The following is a 1,765-nucleotide window of genomic DNA, read 5'->3' as shown; positions in this document are numbered from 1 at the left end:
CATCAGTGCCTACAACTGCCCTCCTGCAGGCAGCAGGGTTAGCCTGGACCTCAGGAAAAACTTGGGCAGTGCCTGAGCAGGGAGGCAGAGGACAGGCGCCAGGGCAGGAGGGACACTCAGTCACTGCAGGGCTTTGTGGGGGGGGCAGCTACTGGTGTGGGGTGATCCAGGCAGAGTGATGCCCATGCTCTGCTCCAGGGATGTCCCAGGCTTCTGGGCTCTCCTGGTTGTTGCAAGGGGCTGGGAGGGCACTTAACCCCCTTCCTGTTGTTGCTCTAGGTGTCACGGGGTTTTTAAGCCCCCCCACCTGGAGGTGCTGGGTGCGGGGCTGGGGACTGGGCTGTGCCAATGTTCCTGCTGGCACCATCCCCACAGGGTCCTGGCTGGAGAGTCTTGCCCCTGCGCTCAGGCTCAGCCCCACGCTGCACTGGGGCAGGAAGAGATTACCCTCCTGCTCAGACCAGTCCGCACTGGGGGTCTTTGCCTTCCCCTGAAGCGGAGGCACGGCCTCGGCTCTCTGTAGCATCCACGACCCCCTGGCAGCAGCAGGATGTTGGCAGCCACAGCCCCTCCTGCTTTCCTGAGGTCAGGGGTGGGGGTGAGGTCCATGCTGACGGCTGTGTTGCTCCGAGGTCCGATGCTGGGTTTGTCTGGGCTGGCTTGGACGGGGCTGATCCTGCCTCAGACCAGGGCTTGGACTAAATGTGACCTCGGGGGGGTTCCATCCACCCCCAGTGCTCTAGCATTAACCAGCCTCGCAGCAGCTTCCCCCCAGACCCCTGGGACTTGGATGGAAACCGAGGCATGTGGTGCTTGAAGGCTGAGGCTGAGCCAGGAATCCAGGCTCCCAAGCCACCTGCTCTCTCCCCAGACATGTCCCTAGCCCCCTGCCCTCACTGCCCATGCAGAGCTGGGGTCTTAGCAGCACCTCCCCCCCTCCACCTCCACTGCCCCGTCACTAACGAGCACGCCAACCTCCAAGCAGCTCAGACTGCTGGCTTCCTGGCTGAATTCCCAGGGGAACCGCAGCCTGGGTCCCCCAGTCCAGTGCCACTCTTGTCCCTTACCAAGCCTCCTCGATGAAGCCCACGACAAACTTGCGCACCTCCACGGACTTGTCAGCCTGGAAGGCGATGATCTCCTGCGCGGGGGGGAGGGTGCAGGGGGGGCTGTTGGTGGCACGCAGGGGGGTGCCCAGAGCTGCCCAGCAGGGCCGCACCATGTGGGGGAGAGGGGGCAAAGGGCCGAGCTGCCAGCTCTGTGCTGGGCAGACACCCCACAACCCCGGGACAGCTGCAGGGCAGACTGGCGATAGCTGGACCCCCGTGGTACCCCCCGCAAACACACAGCGGTGATGGGGCCATGGGGCATGGGCACACCAAGCTCCTCAGGCCTGCCCAGGGTGCCTGGGGACTCACGTCCAGGAAGTTGTCCAGCAACGTGGGGTCCTTGTTGATGATGAGCTCCTGTACCTGTAGGGAGGGGGATGGGGACAGGGACAGTGGGGGGCGTTATACAGCCAGCTGGGGCAGGCGCCAGTGCCACCCACTGCACACGGGTCTGCCATGATGGGCATGATGGGCCCCAGCCTTCCAGTCCGGGAGGAGGCCTAGGACTAGAGCCAAGGAAGGGGGGGGCATCTTCAGGAGAAGGAATACGAGACCCCCCTCACCCCCGGGTTGAGACCCCAGGCTCTTGTCCCCCAGGCCGGGGGAGCTCTCCACACACCTGCTTGAGGATGTTGATCTTGGAGTCATTGCCAATG

At 64.1% G+C, this 1,765-nt stretch overlaps 1 protein-coding gene across 1 annotated transcript in view; it reads right to left on the bottom strand.

Moving 5' to 3' along the window:
* The window catches only part of SYMPK (symplekin), a gene marked incomplete at its 5' end in the record, with an annotated part of 14,419 nt that extends 12,655 nt beyond the window's left edge, over positions 1–1,764 (bottom strand). Inside the window, 3 exon segments of the mRNA XM_025214310.1 lie at positions 1,068–1,141; positions 1,419–1,472; positions 1,729–1,764. Of these exon segments, the coding sequence (XP_025070095.1) occupies positions 1,068–1,141; positions 1,419–1,472; positions 1,729–1,764 (164 nt within the window).
* Position 1,765: the final 1 nt, after the last annotated feature.

Source organism: Alligator sinensis, unplaced genomic scaffold (genome assembly GCF_000455745.1).
Source record: "Alligator sinensis unplaced genomic scaffold, ASM45574v1 scaffold107_3, whole genome shotgun sequence".
NCBI classification, from domain to species: Eukaryota; Metazoa; Chordata; order Crocodylia; family Alligatoridae; genus Alligator; species Alligator sinensis.
The sequence above is the reverse complement of the archived record's forward strand: the minus strand, read 5'-3'. Positions and strand labels throughout refer to the sequence as shown.